Raw genomic sequence first — 23,063 nt, 5'->3', positions numbered from 1 at the left:
TTATGCCTTAATATACTATGTCATCTTTATGACCTTTTATGCATTACTATACTATGACGTTTTTATACCTTACTGTACTATGTCGTTTTTATGAATTTTTATGCTTTATTATACTATGACGTTTTTATGCTTTACTATACTATGTGTTTTTATGAATTTTTATACCTTACTATAGTATGTAATTTTTATGTCTTAGTATACTATGTCATTTTTATGTCTTACTGTACAATGTCATTTTTATGACTTTTTATGCCTTACTATACTATGACATTTTTATGAATTTTTATGCCTTACTATACTATGATGTTTTTATGACGTTTTTATGCCTTACTATACTATGTCATTTTGTTACTTTTTATGGCTTACTATACTATGACATTGTTTTGATTTTTATGCGTTACTATACTATGTCATTTTTATGACTTTTTATGCTTTACTATAATAAGACGTTTTTATGACTTTTCAAGCCTTAATATACTATGTCGTCTTTATGACTTCTTATGCCTTAATATACTATGTCATTTTTATGACTTTTTATGCCTTACTATACTATGTCGTTTTTTTGACTTTTTATGACTTTCTATACCTTAATATACCATGCCGTCTTTATGACTTCTTATGCCTTACTATACTATGTTGTTTTTATCCCTTGCTATACTATGACGTTTTAATAAATATTTATGCCTTACTATACTGTCGTTTTTATGAATTTTTATGACTTTTTATACTTTAATATACTATGTCGTCTTTATGACTTCTTATGCCTTACTATACTATGTCGTTTTTATGAATTTTTATGCCTTACTATACTATGACGTTTTTATGACATTTTTATGCCTTACTATACTATGATGTTTTTATGACGTTTTTATGCTTTACTATAATATGACGTTTTTATGACTTTTCATGCCTTAATATACTATGTCGTCTTTATGACTTTTTATGCCTGACTATACTACGTTGTTTTTATGCCTTACTATACTATGACGTTTTAATAAATATTTATGCCTCACTATACTATGATGTTTTTATGACTTTTTATGCCTTACTATACTATGACGTTTTTATGACTTTTTATGCCTTAATATACTATGTCGTCTTTATGACTTTTCATGCCTTACTATACTACGTTGTTTTTATGCCTTACAATACTATGCCGTTTTTATGACTTTTTATGCCTCTCTATACTATGTCGTTTTTATGACTTTTTATGACTTTCTATACCTTAATATACCATGCCGTCTTTATGACTTCTTATGCCTTACTATACTACGTTGTTTTTATGCCTTGCTATACTATGACGTTTTAATAAATATTTATGCCTTACTATACTGTCGTTTTTATGAATTTTTATGACTTTTTATACCTTAATATACTATGTCGTCTTTATGACTTCTTATGCCTTACTATACTATGTCGTTTTTATGAATTTTTATGCCTTACTATACTATGTCGTCTGTATGACTTTTTATGCCTTAATATACTATGATGTTTTTATGCCTTACTATATTATGTCGTTTTTATGACTTTTTATGCCTTACTATACTATGACGTTGTTTTGATTTTTATGCCTTACTATACTATGTCGTTTTTATGACTTTTTATGCTTTACTATGACGTTTTTATGACTTTTTATGCCCTAATATACTATGTCGTTTTTATGACTTTTTATGACTTTTTATACCTTAATATACTATGTCGTCTTTATGACTTCTTATGCCTTACTATACTATGTCGTTTTTATGACTTTTTATGCCTTAATATACTATGTCATTTTTATGACTTTTCTTGCCTTAGTATACTATGACATTTTTATGAATTTGTATGCCTTAATATACTATGTCATTTTTATGACTTTTCTTGCCTTAGTATACTATGACATTTTTATGAATTTTTATGCCTTACTATACTACGTTGTTTTTATGCCTTGCTATACTATGACATTTTAATAAATATTTATGCCTTACTATACTGTCGTTTTTGTGACTTTTTATGACTTTTTATACCTTAATATACTATGTCATCTTTATGACTTCTTATGCCTTATTATACTATGATTTTTTAATGAATTTTTATGCCTTACTATACTATGACGTTTTTAGGACTATTTATGCCTTACTATACTATGATGTTTTTATGATTTTTCATGCCTTATTACTACGTCGTTTTTATGCCTTACTATACTATGATGTTTTAATAAATATTTATGCCTTACTATACTATGACGTTTTAATAAATATTTATGCCTTACAATACTATGTCATTTTTATGTCTTATTGTACTATGTCGTTTTTATGACGTTTTTATGCCTTACTATACTATGACGTTTTTATGACTTTTTATGCCTCAATATACTATGTCGTCTTTATGACTTTTTATGCCTTACTATACTATGACGTTTTTATGCCTTACTATACTATGATATTGTTATGAATTTTTATGCCTTACTATACTATGACGTTTTTAGGACTTTTTATGCCTTACTATACTATGACGTTTTTAGGACTTTTTATGCCTTACTATACTATGACGTTTTTATGACGTTTTTATAACTTTTTATCCCTTAATATACTATGTCGTCTTTATGACTTTTTATGCCTTACTATACTATGATGTTTTTATGACGTTTTTATAACTTTTTATCCCTTAATATACTATGTCGTCTTTATGACTTTTTATGCCTTAATATACTATGTCGTCTTTATGACTTTTTATGCCTTACTATACTATGACGTTTTTATGCCTTACTATACTATGACGTTGTTTTGAAATTTATGCCTCACTATACTATGTCCTTTTTATGACTTTTTATACTTTACCATACTATGTCATTTTGTAAATTTTTATGCCTTAATATACTATGTCGTTTTTATGACTCTTTATGCCTTACTATGCTATGACGTCTTTATGAATTTTTATGCCTTACTATACTGTCATTTTTAAGCCTTATTGTACTATGTCGTTTTTATGACTTTTTATGACGTTTTTATGCCTTACTATACTATGTCGTTTTAATTACTTTTTATCCCTTATTGTAATATGTCGTTTTTATCACGTTTTTATGCCTTACTATACTATGTCGTTTTTATGACTTTTTATGACTTTTTATACCTTAATATACTATGTCGTCTTTATGACTTTTCTTGCCTTACTATACGATGTCGTTTTTTTAAGCCTTTTTATGACCTACAATACAATGTCCTTTTTATGCCTATGCCTATGTCGTTTTTATGACTTTTTATGCCTTACTATACTATGATGTTTTGTTGGATTTTTATGCCTTACTATATACTATGATGTTTTAATGACTTTTTATGCCTTACTTTCCTTTGATGTCATTATTACTTTTTGTGCCTTACTATACTATGATGTTTTTATGATGTTTTTATGCCTTACTATACTATGTCATTTTGTAACTTTTTATGCCTTAATATACTATGATGGTTTTATGACTTTTTATGCCTTACTATACTATGTCATTTTTATGAATTTTTATGCCTTATTATTCTATGATGTTTTTATGACTTTTTATCCCTTACTATACTATGTGTTTTTATGACCTTTTATGCCTTACTATACTACGTTGTTTTTATGCCTTGCTATACTATGACGTTTTAATAAATATTTATGCCTTGCTATACTATGACGTTTTAATAAATATTTATGCCTTACTATACTGTCGTTTTTGTGACTTTTTATGACTTTTTACACCTTAATATACTATGTCATCTTTATGACTTCTTAAGCCTTATTATACTATGTCGTTTTTATGAATTTTTATGCCTTACTATACTATGTCGTCTTTATGACTTTTTATGCCGTACTATACTATGACGTTTTTATGACGTTTTTATGCCTTACTATACTATGTCATTTTGTAACTTTTTATGCCTTAATATACTATGATGGTTTTATGACTTTTTATGCCTTACTATACTATGTGTTTTTATGACCTTTTATGCCTTACTATACTATGACGTTTTTATGACTTTTTAAGCCTTAATATACTATGTCATCTTTATGACCTTTTATGCCTTAATATACTATGACGTTTTTGTGACTTTTTATGCATTACTATATTATGACATTTTTATGACGTTTTTATGAATTTTTATGCCTTACTATACTATGACGTTTTAATAAATATTTATGCCTTACAATACTATGTCGTTTTTATGTCTTATTGTACTATGTGTGTTTATGACTTTTTATGCCTCAATATACTATGTCGTCTTTATGACTTTTTATGCCTTACTATACTATGACGTTTTTATGCCTTACTATACTATGATATTGTTATGAATTTTTATGCCTTACTATACTATGACGTTTTTAGGACTTTTTATGCCTTACTATACTATTACGTTTTTAGGACTTTTTATGCCTTACTATACTATGACGTTTTTATGACGTTTTTATAACTTTTTATCCCTTAATATACTATGTCGTCTTTATGACTTTTTATGCCTTACTATACTATGACGTTTTTATGCCTTACTATACTATGTCGTTTTTATGACTTTTTATGCCTTACTATACTATGACGTTGTTTTGAAATTTATGCCTCACTATGCTATGTCCTTTTTATGACTTTTTATACTTTACCATACTATGTCATTTTGTAAATTTTTATGCCTTAATATACTATGTCGTTTTAATGACTTTTTATCCTTCACTGTAATGTGTTGTTTTTATGCCTTACTATACTATGTCGTTTTTATGACTCTTTATGCCTTACTATGCTATGACGTCTTTATGAATTTTTATGCCTTACTATACTATGTCATTTTTAAGCCTTATTGTACTATGTCGTTTTAGTAAATATTTATGCCTCACTATACTATGACGTTTTTAATACATTTTTATGCCTTACTATGACGTTTTTATGACTTTTTATGCTTCACTATACTATGACGTTTTTATGAATTTTTATGCCTTCCTATGCTATGACATCTTTATGAATTTTTATGCCTTATTATACTATTATGTTATTATGTGTTTCTATACCTTACTATACTATGACGTTTTTATGACTTTTTATGCCTTAATATACTATGTCGTCTAAATGACTTTTCATGCCTTATCACTATGTCGATTTTATGCCTTACTATACTATGACGTTTTAATAAATATTTATGCCTTACTATACTATGTCGTTTTTATGTCTTATTGTACTATGTCATTTTTATGACTTTTTATGCCTTACTATACTATGATTTTTTAATGAATTTTTATGCCTTACTATACTATGACGTTTTTAGGACTATTTATGCCTTACTATACTATGACGTTTTTATGATTTTTCATGCCTTATTACCACGTCGTTTTTATGCCTTACTATACTCTGAATTTTTAATAAATATTTATGCCTTACTATACTATGACGTTTTAATAAATATTTATGCCTTACAATACTATGTCGTTTTTATGTCTTATTGTACTATGTGTGTTTATGACTTTTTATGCCTCAATATACTATGTCGTCTTTATGACTTTTTATGCCTTACTATACTATGACGTTTTTATGCCTTACTATACTATGATATTGTTATGAATTTTTATGCCTTACTATACTATGACGTTTTTAGGACTTTTTATGCCTTACTATACTATTACGTTTTTAGGACTTTTTATGCCTTACTATACTATGACGTTTTTATGACGTTTTTATAACTTTTTATCCCTTAATATACTATGTCGTCTTTATGACTTTTTATGCCTTACTATACTATGACGTTTTTATGCCTTACTATACTATGTCGTTTTTATGACTTTTTATGCCTTACTATACTATGACGTTGTTTTGAAATTTATGCCTCACTATGCTATGTCCTTTTTATGACTTTTTATACTTTACCATACTATGTCATTTTGTAAATTTTTATGCCTTAATATACTATGTCGTTTTAATGACTTTTTATCCTTCACTGTAATGTGTTGTTTTTATGCCTTACTATACTATGTCGTTTTTATGACTCTTTATGCCTTACTATGCTATGACGTCTTTATGAATTTTTATGCCTTACTATACTATGTCATTTTTAAGCCTTATTGTACTATGTCGTTTTAGTAAATATTTATGCCTCACTATACTATGACGTTTTTAATACATTTTTATGCCTTACTATGACGTTTTTATGACTTTTTATGCTTCACTATACCATGACGTTTTTATGAATTTTTATGCCTTCCTATGCTATGACATCTTTATGACTTTTTATGCCTTACTATACTATGACGTTTTCATGACGTTTTTATGCCTTGCTATACTATGACGTTTTTAATGAATTTTTATGCCTTACTATACTATGACGTTTTTAGGACTATTTATGCCTTACTATACTATGACGTTTTTATGATTTTTCATGCCTTATTACTACGTCGTTTTTATGCCTTACTATACTCTGAATTTTTAATAAATATTTATGCCTTACTATACTATGACGTTTTAATAAATATTTATGCCTTACAATACTATGTCGTTTTTATGTCTTATTGTACTATGTGTGTTTATGACTTTTTATGCCTTACTATACTATGACGTTTCTATGACGTTTTTATGACTTTTTATGCCTCAATATACTATGTCGTCTTTATGACTTTTTATGCCTTACTATACTATGACGTTTTTATGCCTTACTATACTATGATATTGTTATGAATTTTTATGCCTTACTATACTATGATGTTTTTAGGACTTTTTATGCCTTACTATACTATGACGTTTTTAGGACTTTTTATGCCTTACTATACTATGATGTTTTTATGAATTTTTTTACCTTACTATACTATGACGTTTTTAGGACTTTTTATGACTTTTTATCCCTTAATATACTATGTCGTCTTTATGACTTTTTATGCCTTACTATACTATGTCGTTTTTATGACTTTTTATGCCTTACTATACTATGACGTTGTTTTGAAATTTATGCCTCACTATGCTATGTCCTTTTTATGACTTTTTATACTTTACCATACTATGTCATTTTGTAAATTTTTATGCCTTAATATACTATGTCGTTTTAATGACTTTTTATCATTTACTGTAATGTGTTGTTTTTATGCCTTACTATACTATGTCGTTTTTATGACTCTTTATGCCTTACTATGCTATGACGTCTTTATGAATTTTTATGCCTTACTATACTATGTCATTTTTAAGCCTTATTGTACTATGTCGTTTTAGTAAATATTTATGCCTCACTATACTATGTTGTTTTTATGACTTTTTATGTTTTACTATACTATGTCGTTTTTATGACTTTTTGGGCCTTACTATACTATGATTTTTTCATGACTTTTTATGCCTTACTTTACTATGACGTTTTTATGACTTTTTATGCCTTACTATACAATGACGTTTTCATGACGTTTTTATGCCTTACTATACTATGTCATTTTTTAACTTTTTGTGCCTTAATATACTGTTGTTTTTATGACTTTTCATTGCTTCAGTATACTATTACCTGTTTTAATACTTTTTATGCCTTATTATACTATGTTGTTTTGTTGCCTATTATAGTATGATGTTTTCATGACTTTTTATGCCTTAATTTACTACAACGTTTTTATTACTTTTTATGCTCTACTATACTATGACGTTTTTATGACGTTCTTATGCCTTATTATACTATGTCGTTTTTATGCTTTTTAATGCATTACTGTACTATGTCGTTTTTATGGCTTACTGTACTATGACTTTTTATGCCTTACTATACCATGACTTTTCTTTGCTTCAGTATACTACGACCTTTCTATGCCTTACTATACTATGACTTTTCTTTGCTTCAGTATACTATGACCTTTCTATGCCCTCTATACTGTGACTTTTCTTTGCTTTAGTATACTATTACCTTTCTATGCCTTACTATACTATGACATTTTAATGACGTACTATACTATGACTTTTTTATGCCGTACTATACTATGATGTTTTCATGACTTTTTATGCCTTACTTTACTATGTCGTTTCATATACAATGTGAACATATATTGACAGGCTTTGGGATGGATATATATTTATGTAACATATGTCTATAATATGAACAGACATACTAAAATACAACTTTATTTTAGTGAGACATATATGTCAATATATGACATTGTTCCAATTTTTCATGTTTAGTATTTACACATATGGGATTTACATTAAACACACATATGATTTTACTAAATATGTACATATATTTCATTTATGGTAATTCAACACATGTACATATATACATATATATATAAACAAAAATAAGAGTGTACAGCTATTCAAGTAGCTTTGTGTAGTTGTCTGCACAACAGTAGCTGAATGCTAACGTGCTGATCTTAAACAGGTAAAACGTTCACCATGTTCATCATGTTAGTTTAGCATGTTAGCATGTTAACATTTGCTAATTAGCACTAAACACAAAGTACAGCTTAAACATGATCAACTGAAAGTCAAATTGAACATCTGCACAAATGATGCCACTAGATGAAAAATCAGGAAACACAAAGTCTAACCAAAGTTATTATAATGCATCCTGAGGGACATCAATTCGTGTAGTTCAATGTGCCTCAAAATGAATCAAATTACAAATGCCAACCTGGTGCTGGATGAAAGTCTGAGGACCACCAAAGTCATTATTCATCCAATGTACAAAATCTCACAGCCATTCATCTGATACACGTCGAGATATTTTGGTATGCACCAAAGTGGTGAATCAACTGACATAATGACACTGCCTTCCATAAAGCTAGCCAATAGCATGGATGAAAAGATATTATTAGTTGATTCTACAAGTTTTGTGTGTAAGCTACAATTTTGGTCAGCTGCCAGAGCCCTTCAAAATGTATGACCTTGATGTTCCATTGATACACCATCATAAAATAAAGTTATTGTGACATAAAAACTGTCAAAGAAGATCAGATGAAATTCACATCTTTGTGTGTGTGTGTGTGTGTGTGTGTGTGTGTGTGTGTGTGTGTGTGTGTGTGTGTCCTTCTATTTCTCAATCTCCAGATCAATGCAGCTTAATATATACATGCGTGAATGAGATGAATAAATTGGATATATTAGTACAGGCTCATGTACTTGCCAACCAAGCCTTCATTTTGCCAATGGAGCCATCTGATGTGAAGGAGGATACATAGATGCTACCCTTTCACTGACACTCAGGTCAACTTAATCAACCCGCCTTCCATTTACACAGCGTGATCCCACTGAGATGAGAGAGAAGGTCATGCAGCATTTACACACACAGTGGAGCATTTCGGGAAGCAGCTCTGCAAAATCTGTGGTTATCTTTGAATCAGTAAGCAGCAGCTGAGGCATCACATTGGATCTGAAAGCTTAAGTTCACTTCATGTCCTGCTGAGTTAAATGAACAATAGTTACAGCCATCACAAGGTTATCAGTTGTGCTGTAAAGTCAATGGAATATCAATTCAACTTGAATGAATAGCTTGACATTTGGGGGAATCTGTATTCACTTTCATGCAGAGAGGTGGATGGGAAGACGGATATGGAGCAATAACCAGGAAGCAGTTAGCAAAGCTTAACATAAACACCGGAAGCATGGGGAAAGAGCTAGCCATGTTCTCTCCAAAATATGCCAACTAGCACCTCTAAAGCTCATTAATTAAGACATAACTCTAGCTCTATTTGCCGTTTGCGTGCATGCATGGGAGTGCTATTTATCTTTAAATGCAAAATTGTTCCTTTAAAGATTTGGTTCACTCATTATAAAAAAAGGCATTTAACCATGCAGATATTTGTGGTTTTATTTGTTTGAGATATTTGTGTCCTTGATTTCTGCAGTTTTTCTTTTGGTGCTCACAGAAATGAAAAATTACATGTTTGGATACAATATTTTACATGTGTCTTTAGAGAAACAGTCCCCACTGTCGATGATTTAGTGGGGACTATTTCTTCAGTACATAGTAGTTATAATGGACAGTTGTACAGTGAGGTCTGTGGAGTACCAGTACACAGTACCACTGTTTCTTGAAGCACAGGTTGCTGTTAAATATTTTCAACACTGTGTGCACCACTAAGAATGTTAATTCACCTTTACTAAGAGCTGAGGGACTATTTTCTCAGAACCTGGCCTGTGCCGCTTTCATATAAGTCACCCTTTAATGAGGGTTTGTACGTTGTAACTAATTAATTTATTAACAGTTAATAAATCACCTCTAATGGATCACTTTTGCCTTTTTTTTATTTGTGTGAAGTGACCCTTTAAATTAAACTTATAGCTTGTTGTTTTTTTCTAAAAACAGCAGCATTATCTTGGTGTAAAACATCTTAACCAGAATAATCTTTTAATACTTCATGTTCAGTTATTTATTGACCTCAAAATACAAGGCTTTTCATCAGAAATGTATTCTTCCTTCTTGGTGTGAGGGCAGCAGGTTGCTTGTTCACTGTGTGTGCCTTTTGGTGTGCCACTTAAGAGTCTTAAAGTTGACTGGCTGCTGTATCTCATGGTGCACTTCCCTCCATTTTTAGTTTTCTGCCTTTGGAGTGAGAGGTCAGTGATTTAAAAAAAAAAAATGTTAACAGTGTACAGAACGCTGTAAAGTCACTAAAGAGTGTGTGCATGTAAGTATGTGTTTGTTACATGTTTTGGTCTTACCTCAAGGACCTGGCAAACCACAGCATATGATTCTTTATCCAGTGAACAAACAATGGAGGTTTTTCTATAACTGTGGGTGTATTCATAGCACCAGGATTGACACTTATACTAACAAACGCTGATTTTAACCAACATTTGGCATATTGCCACATGAGCATGAACTAAACTTGTGATGGAAAAGCACAGGTGTAAATAATAAAATTAAGTATGGCTGAATCCATTTAGGTGCTTCAGTTCCAGTCGCTTTGTCCTAATATTGTTCATGGTGGCTCACTGTCACACAGTCATGACTTACTGGGACACTTGAAATTAAAAGCCTTTCGTAGTAACACCTGTGCTTTTGCTACTATGACAAGTCAAAATGTCCTTCATGAAAAGGACTTTTGCAGATTAACACATTAAAGCACATTAAATTAGCACATTTTTTTACTAGCACATTAAAAAAATTGATGCATAAATTGTTTATCGGCAGGAGCACACAAAACAAATGTCAGTTCTATGGAAAGCAGCTGCCCTGCTCTGTCCCAGGGCCTACCGAGTATATGCATTTGTTTTGCTTTCTGTGTGAAAGTCTCAACCTGTCAAAAATGAAACTAATGAGATTAATACAAGTGGCAAGTAAACAACCTAAACTTTACATTAGCCACTGACGCTAATTCACATAATATTAAACATAGCCAGTGTCCACTTGCCAGCTAACTAGCACCTAGGTAGCCTAACTAGTTACTTATGGAGGACTGAAACTGCCAAAATCAAAAATAAATAAATAAATGAAATAAATAAGTCATTTATTTATTTTTGATTTTGGCAATTCCAGTTCTCTTTACTTACTAATGTTTTACACAAGGAATTTGTGAGTTAAAAGTGCGTGGAGGTGGAGATGCGTGCTGACCTTAGCATGCTAATTTCAGCCTTTACTAGGAATCAGTGTAACTTCACCTCACATTATACAGATTGTACTATATAAATGTTGTGTATAAAGAGCATCATTTTACAACATAGGGTAGATATCTCTCTTTGAAGTACTGCAGCTAACTGAAGGCTGCCACTAGATATTATAAAGAGCGACATTTTGCTTATACCACTTTGAAGCAACTTTAAAAGAGCAGATTTGTGAATTGATTTCTACAGCGATTTACTGCCTTTAAAATCAACATTATAAATGCAAACATACTTTTGAAAACCACAAGAATGATTTTACTGTATCAAAGACTTTGTGCAGATGAAAACAAACGTTTCATTATTTTCAGTCTCACTTTATTTAACGATGATGTGAAAAGTAAAGGCTGTCCATAACATTCAGACAATAAAAGAAGAATGTTATTCAAATCCCCCCATAACAACTAATGGCTCCAAAAATGTTCAGGTGTTCCAAGTGTGATACTTATTTTATACAACTTTTTCATATCTATACCTCATCTGTACATAACATAGTTACAGATACTGTAAATTAAAAAAATGACTTCCAAGTATCCTTGTGATGTTTCTGTGAAATATTTCCTATGTAAAAATGAGAATGTACGTAAAGATCTTTACATATACATATATATAGTTCTCTATTCTTTCTGTAATAAGAAAACAAGTTATTGCCCCTCTTGAACATGTTGCATTTAACATAGGTTTTGTTTACCGTTTTAAACTCTTAATTGAACTTAACGCCATGTGATATCACATATCTAACTGACAAAACAGTAACAGTATGGACCTGTGTGTTTTTCCACTTAATATATACGTCATATTGTTATATTTTTGGACATGTATGTTTCGTGTTATCCAGAAACCCTGATGATGACACATACAAAGATATAATTATATACGTATATGTCACTTTGATCTTAAAACTAAAAAGGCAAAAACACCTGTGGCAAATACAAACCATCAGCATGATGTTATTTATTACAGGAAATTATGAGCCCTTGACCTACTACAGTTGCATTTGAACAATTTTTCATCCATGTTGAAAAAAAATTGAAATGAATCGTAATAAAAAAGAAAAAAAAAATCAGGGCACAGAATAAAAACTAGAACAATACCTGATGATTTGCATTTGGCATTCTGAATGGACTAAAAAAATTTAAATTTGTAATTTGGTAAATGCCAGGAGTGGGTTATTAAGATTGATCATTTGCTACCACCACTTCTATTACTCTACTTCTATTCACTTTATTGCCCTCAGTGAATAACTGCTAAACCAGTAGCATAGTTTATATGATAAAGTTGAGTTTGTCACTGAGAATCTTGGCATTGACGTGTGAGCTGATCAACAGTTTAAAAGAAGTTAAATCCATGTTTTGTAAGGAAATGTACGTAAAACCAATTGTAGGTGAGAGGATGAAACAACAGAGTGGATTTGTCACGACAGTTGCAAAAACAGAGGTAACTCTGTGAATTATACATTTTATTTCATGCCGTCTTGAGAAAGCCAAATACCAAATATTCCATACATGGACACCATCATCAGGGTATCAGCAAATTGTACACAATCACATATAATGTAATATATAAAATGTGCGGTTGGTTTTTCTTCTCCTGAGGGAAGAACCAATCCTCTGACAATGTCTCTCACTCACTCACTTGTCAAGTGACTGTGATTCTCTGGTTGGCAAGGGTGCGGGACAAGCCGTGACTCCTTGGAGGTCTGTGCTCGGTATTTCCTTGCTCCTGTGCTCAGCAGGGGCTGGAAGGGGAGGAGCTCTCACAGGGAGTCACCATGATATGTCCGACAGCAAGTGGATCTCTGCTAGCTTGTCTCCCACTTCATCTCTGTATCCTCCGCTGACCTTTCAGCCGAAGACTCACTGACTGTGTTTTTGATCAGACACCAGCTTGGAGAGGAAATCCATCCTAGATTAATTGGAGCTTTCACCAAGTTCTCCCACACTGTCCCATGCATTGAGGCATTGAATTCAAATAAATCTATGACACGTACAATTTACAGATGTGTGGCCAATGCTGTAGTTTGCTGGGTCAGCGCCATTATCACCCTATTATGTATTGTGGGTCCTGCAGGCTACAATATAAGACAACAGGCACAGCGCTCAACAAACGCCTTAAAAACTAAAAACCAAGACACCAATGGTGAAACATATGCTGAGAACAAACCTCACACTCGATAAAAAGTCCTTTTTTTGTCCAGAGTCCCTGTTTGCTTTTCTCCTGCATGAGGACAGTTTTACAAAAAAATGACAACACTGTGTCGATGACCGTTTTGCTCAGTGCAGCCTTCTTGGGCCGAGTTCAACGGCACTGAATTACATTTCCATAGCAACTGAGGTATGTTCACTGTTGCTAAGTGTGAAGTGATTTTTCATGACACTCAATATTATCTGTGAAAGAAAGCCCTGTGTCTGTGCTTTATGCTCTATCACTGTGACCAGCAGTGGTGTCATCACCGTCTTGGAACTGAAAGCTACAGCTGGTTGGGGCTTATTTCACAAGGCTTCCATGTGTTCATTGTCTTTACTGTCCGCTCATAGAAATTCAGGTCAACCATTTAATCCAAACTAGCCGTGGAACTGGTAGACCTACATCCTTTCCACCATCACTTCTTGAGTTTTATTTCTTCGGATGAAGTCATATTATTCAGAGACTTCTGCCCTTTTTCTCATTGACATGAACCTCATTGCCCTTTACTGTGCTGGTTAGCTGTGAGGGCTAGATCAGGTGGACATCTTAACAGTCTGTAGAGACCACTCTGTGGGGATCAATATGACCAGGCCCGTCACTAATGCCTTTTCTGAAAAGCACCTGAATTCATAAGGTGCTCTCTTTTGCTTTTTAAGTGTACATCTGAAGGTGTGCATTTCTTGGCATAAAACACGCATAAAAGACAACTGTGGAACACTCTTGTGGTGTCTTTTAGCTCTATTATCTAACATAATATGCAGCCTTGGAGACCTGTTAAAAGGCATAGCATCAATATTCTGTTTAACATGCTTTCTGAGGATGTGATTGAGTCATTTATTTATTTTTGATTAATAAAAAAATTAAATAAAGTAAATATGGAAGGCCTATGTAAAGCCTGATGTGAAATCTCTGACGTGACGAAATCCAGTGGTGCAAATTTAGCAAAGTGAAAAACGGAGCCATGTACATCTTACTCCATGTTGGAGCAGTGGCTCTCTGGAGCCTTTTCATGTTGTGTGACTCACAGGCTTTCATGTATCTCACTTTGCTGCCCATAAGCTAATTTATCAACAGTTACACAAACTAATTCATATCTCTTTCATACAAATGTCTAATTCTTTTTAGGATGCCATGTTTTAGAAGCTCTCATTTGAAATTGTCATGACTACCTGCCTCTGTTACAAACTCCACTCTAATAACCCCTTTAATTGTCCATTCACAGCATATACAAAGCTTACAGCATACAGCTTACATCAAAGTCAGAAATGATGATATTTACACGTCTCCACAAGGTTGGGAAGTGGACGGGGAGTTAATTAGACTATTTTCTTTGTTGGGTTTTGTAAATTCCACATCTCCACACCTGTATCCAGTCACTGAAGCAGTGAAATAATCAAGTTAGATGACGAGCTCACGCGTAGCAATGAGCACATACATACAACAGATAAGGAACATAAACAGACAATCCCCTCTGAAGCAGATAAGGCTACACGTCAGGTCAGGGCTGGTCCACCGCTGCTCTGCTATTGGGGTCAGCGTGTTCGTGCATGTGTGTATTCGTGTATGTTTGTGTTTGTTTGACTGTGCATATGTGTATATGCCTAGGCAGGGGGAGCAGATGAATAAGGGGACATTGCTGTGACGTGTGGGAGTCTGATAGGGTCATCCAGTGCCCACTCTGTCTCCTCCCACCCCTTCCTGACTGAGGGTTTCAGTTCTCAGGAGAGGCTGGGGTGAAGAGGTACAAAGAGTGAAACTCGGCCCACCCCCCTCCCTCTCTTCTCCCCCTGTCCTCCTTGTTCCGAGACAAAATACGCACATACGCTGATGATATCAGTCTATTTGTTGTAGAAAAAAAGAACCATATATGTCTCCTCTGCAAAGAGCCAGGTGGGGGAGTGAATGAAGCTCACAGGCCAGAGACCATTACCCGGTAGGAGGGGGGCATGTGTCTGTGACGTGGGCTGGAACCAGGGCTGCCACTGGGGCTGGTGCAGCTGGCATCAACCCCTCCTATGGAAGGTAAGTAGGCGTGGTGCAGGATGGGAAGCTGCAAGGACAGTCGACGTTGTATGCTGCAGATAGAGAAGGTAAGGTACAATGTAAGATATACAAAGTAACGAAGTACATTTTCTAACTTTGATATTCTCAGTCTTTTTATCAACCTAAATGTCTGAATTTTTGATATTGGATGATTTGACAATTACGTTCACAAGGTACTGCCCAAGTGCAAAATGCTGTCATTGTGCACTCAGAGGAAGTTTACCTCTCTTGCATTTAACCATTTTCAATTGTTCATTTGGGTTAAGGAACGAGAAAAAGCATGATTTTTGAAAGTAAACAATGGTTAAGGTTATAAAATTCTAAATGTAAGTCAGGTTACAGAAAAATTGTAGTTACTTTGAAAAAAAAAAGCCTAACTTGGTCTGAGACACAAACTGCTGTTGGTCCTTGGTGTAAAAGTTGGAAGCCCTACTTTCCCAATCACCTCCCTGACCCTATCCATGTCCTTATTATACATAAAGTAGTGAGGCAATAAGTACTCTGCATTGGGAGTAAATGTTGACCTTGCATGTAAATTGCTGCAAAATAATCCAATATGAACCAATTCCTTATGTTCCTAGACTTCTCATACACTACATGAGGCCAAAATTTTAAAGGATGATGTATTGCCACCCTGTAAAACACCCTACACACTTAAAAAATAGTCAACTCTGTGCCAGTAGGCCCATTGTTTATCAATACTTAACACTCACCTTCAGTATATGTTATTTATTTGAAAGTGCTGATAAAGACACAGGGAACGACACAGGTGGAAAACAGTGTTATGGTCTGATTCTCCCACAGCCCAGAAGTGGCACATGTAGTAGATTTTCCCAGTTTATTCATAAGATTCTCACAATTTCTGTTTTATGTTTTTTAAATCACACACAACTACAGTGATAAAACTGGACAGACACAGAGAGGATGAATGAGAAGTAGGCATGAAGGGGCCAGAAATACTAGTTGGTTACTGGTTGGTAACTGAATATTAATATTTTATTAATGTACATGTTGGGTCTAAGATGTTATGCAGCTGTCTTACACTACAGACAGCAGTCCCCCTCTCCTCACGCTAATACCCTGATGTTGTAAATAAGTAAGGTTGACAGTGGGACAGATAACATCTCATAAAACCAGCAGTTTGGCAGTATTTTGAACTAGGAAAAATGAAAATAAGTTTGTATGTATGTTGTGCCAGAATAAACTGGCATACAACCACTCAACTGGAGAAATGCTTAACCATATTAAGCACAGTCATGTGGATATTAACATGCAAGGCAAGAAGGCTGCTGGTACTAGCACTGCTAATATTAGCAACGCTAGGCAAACCGATATGACATTGTTTAGCTGCAGACGCTGTGATCCTGCTTGGTTGAAAAAGGTAATGCAACTCAATTTTGACTGTTTTCTGAGTGTTTTCTTACTTTTGGTCTAGTGGACTAGTCTAAATTTAAATTTCTGTTTAATCGACAGGGAAATTAGTCGTTAGGAACATCCCTACTGAGAACAGACAGGCAAAGTATAGTTCATGCAAACCCTCAGCAATTCATCTAATTGTTTTCCCTGTATTCTTTAGCAACCTCCTTCACTTCTTCTCTTCTCCTTTCTAAGTCCTTAATCCACTGTGCCTCCCAGCTTCTGGGATCATCTGACAAAAAGAACATTTCATGCTTCCGCCTGGTGTGACAGTTCGCACCCTACCTCGCCAGAGCCAGTGTCACTGCCAGCCGTTTGCAAGAAAATTGCATAACTAAATGCCAGTTATGTAAAAAAAATTAAAAGGGGGAATGAAATTCAAGCTCAGTCAGCGATAGACCTAGACCTCTTAATTAGGTGAACTTTGAAATATTAATAGTCCTCAGGCCTAGTCAGTTATCCTGACCTGTCCTATTTCTGATGGAAGCATAATCTCTCTTATGAGGGAATTTATTTTTGTATATTTGATGTTTTATATATGACACAGCTGCTACACTTGACAATTACGTGCACCTGGTGTGTGACTTTGCATTTGTCACGTCACAAAGCATTACCATCCGTCCTCCTCCACCTCTCCTCTCTTCATACTAACTTCTTTATATTTGTCTCTTTCTCTCTCGCTGCCTCTTCATCTCTCTTCCCTCCATGTGATCAAACATTCATGTGGCATGGGAATAGCTCTGAGTGTTCCTTTACTTCTGTTCTCCTCCCTGTCTATTTTCAGAGCTGCTTCCAATGTGAGCTGTAAATCACTGGTTACATAAGCCTCTGTGAGTCTCTACCTCTTTCTTTCTCTCATTCTCCTTATTTGTCTCACTTTCCTATCTAAACACCCTTCTGTCCTAATCCATCTTCTCTCTGTAACTGTCCTTTCCACAGTATTTTACCCTCCTTGTCTGCTGTCTCTTCCTTCTCTGTCCCACTATATCGTCCATTCTTCTCCTGGTTCTGCTTAAACGAATGTGGGAGGGAGAGCTCTCAATGATGCATGAAGTGCCCCCCCCCCACCCCCCCGATTGATGAAGTCGACATCCCTCAGCTTTGCCGCCTTATGAATATTCAGTGAATGTAGATCTGCCTTTGTTGCATGAGTGTTTTCAGAGTGCAAGACATTCTTCTTTTACAAGTTGGGACAACAAATCAATCTACTGCAGGTAAATGTGTGCACACTGTACGTGCACATGTGTTTGTCTGTAAGTGTTTGACAGTGAGCATACATGCTGCAGTAAGTCCAGCATGGTGGGAAAATACACACATATACTATACGTGGTTATATGTATGTTGATGTGCGTGGGAGAGAAAAGTACAGAGCCGGTCCATGCTTTCGCAGGGCTCTGTTGCCAGAGTAACTGCCTGAAAGCTGCTGGTGGTTGTGATACATGTGACGTGTAGTCTGATGAGAAAGCTGACGCGACAGAGGGGAGGGGGGAGGGACACGGGGGTAGAGGTGCAGAAGAAATGGGAGATCTCACTGTTCGGGTGAGTTGATATCCTCCAGGGGACCTCTGTTTATTCTGGAAGGATCCATGGAGCCCCATTGCGCCTGAGGCTTCTGCTCCAGGTGGTTCTTCAGTATCGACTTCTCTCCATCTGCATTGAAAACACATGTAGGCATCATAAACGATATTATAGGCCGTGTCAAGAGGGCTTTCATACTTGACTGCTCAGCCGATACCAGCAGCACCTGAAACATGACATTAAGGGCATTTTCAAACACCTTTGGTCCTAATACCTGGGTCTGGATCCTTATTTGTTTCTACAGTTGTTTGGGAGGAGGGCGGTCATAAGCTTGAAAGATTCTTCTTAATTTTCATGCCATAACTTTTGTCCTGATACCATGCAAAAAGCGACAATCAGTTACTCCAGGTGTGTATGGCATGTAAATGTCACTACTAGAGATGTCAAGAGAACCGATACTTTGGTACCAAGTTGGTGCCAAAATGACGCCACTTGTTTTTCTGCAGCAGGCAGCCCTCCAGGCACTGGAAATGTGATTCTTCTGGAACTGAAGGAGGCAGCATAATAACCATACAAGTGTTCTAATCTGACGTCAAATGCAATGCATTAATAACATGTTGTCAAAAGGTTCATGTCCTGAAATGTTACCATTATTGTTTGTGAATTGAATGAACAGCCGGCAACTGTTGTAACAATGCTCCAATGTTGTTGCTAATGTTGTCTTGTTTAGGCTAACAAAGCGACAGCTAACCGTCAAAATATAATGTTGACTTTTTAAATGAATATTTTCACACTGTTTGCAGGACGACATTTAAAGCAAAGTTTAAAAAAAACAAAAACAAACTGTCACCATGTGGGACAAGTGCATAAAGTGAAAACAGAAGCAGCTTGAAACAATGAATAACACTTGTCAAGAGAGGAAAGTAGAGAGGACAAAAAAGCTTTTCTAACATAGTTTCTGCATTCTCCTAATGTTGCAGGGGGATGCTGCAGTTCATGAGGCTGAAACACAATTTTTTTTAACAAGAATTACAGTAAACAAACATCACTTTTCCAGAGTTGCACCTGGAGATTAGCGGAATGATTTTTCCCTACAGAGTTTTCTCTCCAGTTGTCCCAGATTTCCCAGCACTTTGTGACCTGATTCACTGATCACAGCACTCCATGCCCCGATTGGACATCTGAGCTCGCCGGACTATTTTAGAGCAGACTAGTTCTCTTTGCATTTTGAAAAAAGCCTAACCTTGTACTTCTCAAGCTGTGTTAAAAGCACAGACAGAGATATATATATACTTCATTATGGATTCAGACACAGAATATGTGCTTGTGCCACAAAGAAAGTACTGGGCGTTGAGTTTTTTTTTCACAGGGCCAGTCCCAGGCTGTATGACACCTTAAGCAGAGTATAGTTAAGACTTTAACTGTAAGATAACACTCTAAAGTTTTAAATCTTAATATCTACTTTCACAGTTTTACATTTATTGAAAGTACAAAAACCGGGATATTTTACTAACACAAGTAGGTCTGAAATGATGAATCAATTAGTTCATGGTCATGGAAATAATTGTCAACAATTCTAATAATCAAATAATAATTTAAGTCATTTATCGAAGAGAAATTCAAAATATTTTCCAGTTCCAGCTTCAAGTCCAAACGGTAATAATTACTGCTGAGTGTTAAGGATTTTGCATTAAATGTAGCACAGATATAAGATGCTCACATTACAGTGAATCAGTAACATAACATTTCAAATCAGATGCCAATCTGTCAGAAAACCACACCTTAACCGTCATGTGCTGGTGTTCTCCAGCATCGCCATGTGCTTGTACATATTCATGAGGACGGCCCAAGAGGGAGGGAGAGAGAGAGGGAAGGGGAAAGAGAGAGAGAGGGAGGGAGGGAGGGAGAGAGAGAGAGAGGGAGAGGTGGAGTGTTGCTTCTCACCCCTGTGAGTGAGCATAATCGCTGTTGACATGGCATTCTACTCTTATAACAGCCACTCATTCATGGCCCCCAATACATTCAGATCAGCTCTCTTATGAATACTGATGACTACAGTTAGGAGCCGCCGATGATGATGATGATGGTGATGAGTGTCAAGCATAAGCAGATTGAAGCTGGGAAAAGTTTATATGCTGGTGATTTTTAAAAGAGGCTTAATGACCTGTGATTTTATTTCCATAATATGTGTCAGACTGATGTTTGTGAGTACCACCTAATGTGCTGTCTATCTTTGTCTGAGCTCAGTTTCTCAGAACTCTATTTCTCCTTCTCTCCTCAAGAGAACATTTTAACAACCCAGAGACTGTCTGTGTGATTCTTAAGAAAAGTAATGGTGAAGTCAGTCTCTAGCTCAATATGAGACCAGCCTCAGATGTTTAGCCTGGCTTCATCCTATACAGTGTGCACATACAAACACATAATGATTAATCAGGACTTTAACAACTTTCCATACTTGTTCTGCTCTGTTTAAGACAGAAGCAGTCATATTCATTTAGTAGTGAGCCAATTATAGAGCTCCTTTGTATTGCTTTGTAATATTTGATCCCTATGTAACCTTTGCTGCAGACACTGGATTATTTAACAATATTCACTAATTAAAAGGACTAATTTCTCTACCAGAGATATTAGCATAAAAATATTCTCACCACCATCTCCTGCTGTTGGCATGGAGAGGTTGCACACATTGTTCCTGTACCTGAACTCTTTAACACATGTATGTAATTATGATGTATGTATTTCGTAATGTGACAAATTTACAGAAGTCAGATTGTTGGTCACATTATGTTTTTCTTCCTATAAAAATCTCTCTGTAAATGCATATTTATACGGAGAGGTCTTTGGTTATAATTATCTCTTGTCTCCTGACAACAAAACCAAGAGAGCACAAATAAAGAATTAAAATAGATTTATTTCCATGAGCCCACACAATGTGAAGAGAGCCTGATATCAGCTGTCAGCTGCTGCCAGAACTTTAGAGAGATTATTTTCAACAAATGGAAAATGTTAGAAGGTGTTAACTTAGGATAGTTAATTATTTTTAGGTAATATGCCACATGTCATGATTTTTTGATAAATGCAAATATACTCTAAGATCTATGAATTTTTACGAACACGTGAGCCCTGACACATAGTAAAAAACAGTGCACTGAGCCATAGCAGTTAAATTGTCTTGTAAAATCTTTCAAACCACTGAAAAATATCATGATTAACAAAATTTGATGCAGTTTTCTGGTTGGATAAATATAGGAAGGTCAAAAATCTCACAGATGGTAGCTCATTATTTACTAATTAAAATAATCTTGGCACTGACTTCTCAACACTGAGCTGCTCCAACCAACAGCACAACAACACAGACATATTTTTATTTCAAATCTAACCTTGTGAGGGTACCACCACATAATATCAACCCCCCCCAACACTTCATATCATTTGAAAGCCAGACAATATTTGGACTACAATGGGGAGGGTGTGTGTATGTGTGTGTGTGTGTGTGTGTGTGTGTGTGTGTGTGTGTGTGTGTGTGTGTGTGTGTGTGCGTGTGTGTGTGTGTCTGGAGTGTGTTTATGTGTGCACACTTGCAAAAGATGAGAAGCAGAGAGGAAGGAGAAACAGAAGGAAGCAGAGAACAAACTAAAAGACAAAGAAGGAGCATTAGTCACATTGCTCTCTGAATGTTCTCATTAACCGCCGTCAGTTCATTGCGTGACTATGAACTTGCACAGATGAGAAGCTTCTCGAACAATTCTAACATACTCTGCTCCCAATCCGCAGAACGAGCGCAGCTGCTTCCCTCTCTTACCTTCCCAAACTCACGCAGATCCATTAGACACCCCCGAGAGCAGCTTTGTGCTGGCGTGTGCATCAGATGTGCCGGATCTGGCTGCTGTACATCACCATCACCCCGCCTGTCTGTTAAAATGGTGCGTAATGCAAAGCGATGCTGCTGGGGTGTAACAATTCACTGATTCAATTTGAGGAGCCCGGCTTGATAATATCTAAGATACGGCTGTGTCAGTTCAAACAGCATAAATCAGGCAAAAGTTGGGAGGGTAAACTGACGGAAGAAAAATACAGATAAGACATGTATCTTTATATTTTACATTCAGATAGTTTATTCCTTGTTGTTCCATATTTTTGTCACCACCCCCAAACACCAAATAATAGGTGAAAACTCTGGGCTTCATAATTAAAGGTGAAAGAGTTGATAAAGCGTGACTACAGTATGTGTAGAACTTGCCAAGCAGCGCTGAAGTATTCAGGTTCTGTAGCTAATCTCATAACTCATTCTAAGAGAACTAACAGACTTGCTGTCAGACAGAGTCTGACAGCAAGTCTGTGACGTCTCTCCTGT

The 23,063-nt window shown here is 35.0% G+C and overlaps 1 protein-coding gene across 2 annotated transcripts in view; it reads right to left on the bottom strand.

Moving 5' to 3' along the window:
• Nucleotides 1-11,841: 11,841 nt before the first annotated feature.
• The window catches only part of gabbr2 (gamma-aminobutyric acid (GABA) B receptor, 2), a 177,304-nt gene continuing 166,082 nt past the window's right edge, over nucleotides 11,842-23,063 (bottom strand). For both annotated transcript variants that reach the window (XM_056399025.1, XM_056399026.1), the window contains exons 18-19: nucleotides 18,724-18,841; nucleotides 11,842-15,807 (exon numbers count right to left, since the gene is read on the bottom strand). In XM_056399025.1, the coding sequence (XP_056255000.1) occupies nucleotides 15,642-15,807; nucleotides 18,724-18,841 (284 nt within the window). In that variant the 3' untranslated portion in view covers nucleotides 11,842-15,641. The remainder of the gene's footprint in view (nucleotides 15,808-18,723; nucleotides 18,842-23,063) is intronic.

Source organism: Seriola aureovittata, chromosome 16, assembly GCF_021018895.1.
Source record: "Seriola aureovittata isolate HTS-2021-v1 ecotype China chromosome 16, ASM2101889v1, whole genome shotgun sequence".
Classification (NCBI taxonomy): domain Eukaryota; kingdom Metazoa; phylum Chordata; class Actinopteri; order Carangiformes; family Carangidae; genus Seriola; species Seriola aureovittata.
Note: the sequence above shows the minus strand (reverse complement) of the source record. Positions and strands in the feature narration are given on the sequence as shown.